The sequence below is a fragment of the Acyrthosiphon pisum genome, chromosome X, assembly GCF_005508785.2.
Source record: "Acyrthosiphon pisum isolate AL4f chromosome X, pea_aphid_22Mar2018_4r6ur, whole genome shotgun sequence".
NCBI lineage: Eukaryota > Metazoa > Arthropoda > Insecta > Hemiptera > Aphididae > Acyrthosiphon > Acyrthosiphon pisum.
This window is the reverse complement of record NC_042493.1, coordinates 41474882-41476682: the sequence shown is the minus strand read 5'-3', so window position 1 is coordinate 41476682 and position 1801 is coordinate 41474882. Positions and strand designations below refer to the sequence as shown.

Sequence of the window (1801 nt, the reverse complement as noted above, 5' to 3'; positions counted from 1 at the left end):
GGCCATAGCCCTGTCAGCTCTGTAATCACATTGTTAACAAATTCTCTCCCATTGTCTGAATGAAGAAGAACCGGAGCATCAAATGTTAAAAAAATGTCTAATAAATGGCTTGCAACTTCTTCTGTACGCTTGGTCTGCAAGGGGCGGAGCAGAACGAATTTTGTCAGATGATTCTGATAATTAAGTATAAACTTAAACTGTGCATCAGGTTGTGACTGCATGTCTATCAAATCTATTTGACATCTACTATTTAATTCAGTGTGCAAAATTGGTTTCGAAACGAGTCCTTTCTTTCCTAGTTTTTTCTTTTTCTGGCACGTTTCACAGAGAGACAAAAAAATATTTATCATGTCATTGGTAATGTTGGCGTACTTTCTTGAAGTTTCAACCTTCAGGCGATCTCTCCCTCCATGCCCTACGGCGATATGTGACAAATCAATGACATCAAAAATGTCTTCCATCGGCAAATAATATTTGACTGGCTCTCCGCGGGTTACCAGCTTTTTTGTATCGCCAAATTCCAAAACATTGAATCGCTTGATCCTTCTATATTGAGCAGAGGTTTTTTTAGTGGCTGATATCGCATCCTCAACCTCTTTTAGAAGCGAATCATAAGCATCTTTAGTAATGATATTATAATGATTGTCTTTTTTTCCTTCCACCGATTCCATAAGCTTCTTAAAAAACCGTTCTTGGGTACTCATTTTTCTTTCAGTTTCCAACATGATACCAAAGTATACAGTGACCTTAGGACAATTTTCAAAACCGGCGAATGTCAACGAGAGCGAAAAAAACAACTTAGAACGGGCAATTCACGACAAAAACACGTAGGTACAACGACTACGACGAACACAATCGCACTGGCGAAACACAGCCGACGATATAAGCTGACTTTTAGATCAATATCGTATTATTATTAATATTATTGTAGGTATAATCTGTCGAAGTTATATCATATCTAAGTGTTGGACGACTAGTTAAAGTTATCTTAATTGATTTGATAGTCGACCGGTCAAATAATTATCGAGAAATATTTATAGATCGTCTGTGGTCGCGTGAGTTTTATGTAGTACGAGTTTAAATACAATATAATATTATTGTCATGCATTTTAGTTAAAACTAGTTTTTACTGACTTATTTGAACCTGTGGTGAATTCTAGTTTTAACTAGTTATGACCAGAAATGACTAAAGGGATTTGTGGAAACTAGTTTTGACTAGTTAAAACTAGTTTCGACGGATTTCGGGTTTTAACTGTAACATATACATTTTTTTCTTTAAACAATTCACGGTAAATATTTTTTGACATGAAAACGAAATATACTGAAGTAGTGAAATATGATAAAATTAAAAACAAAATAAATTAACTTAACTTACTTCTTGAAATGAAAAATTAATTCGTTAATTTCACGTTAATTAAAAAAGAAATTTAGTAAGTTATCAGTTAAGTTAATAAAAAGTCAAAATTAACTAGTTAAGTTAAAAAGTTAATATAAAATTAACTTATTAACTTAACTTTAACTTTTTAATTCTTTAATGCCCGGCCTTGTCTAACTTCATATCAGACTGTATCATATGGTCATATTGCTATTGACCATAGTCGTATTATTCTGTGATAACTGATACAACCTACCCGAAGCACGACAAAAAGCCATTCGACAAAACACCATCCGACAAAAAGCCAAGATGTTTATTTGTCGAATGGTTTTATGTCGTTTTCTAAAATGAAATTCGACACAAAGCCACTCGACAAAAAGTCACCATGGTGAATACCAACATAAATAGTGTTTACGGTAATTAACA

The 1801-nt window shown here is 33.4% G+C and overlaps 1 protein-coding gene across 1 annotated transcript in view; it reads right to left on the bottom strand.

Annotated features, from left to right (window-relative positions):
• Positions 1–725, bottom strand: part of LOC103308729 (KRAB-A domain-containing protein 2-like) — a 1233-nt gene extending 508 nt beyond the window's left edge. The window contains exon 1 of the mRNA XM_008182676.1: positions 30–725. Coding sequence (XP_008180898.1) covers positions 30–725 — 696 coding nt within the window. The remainder of the gene's footprint in view (positions 1–29) is intronic.
• Positions 726–1801: the final 1076 nt, after the last annotated feature.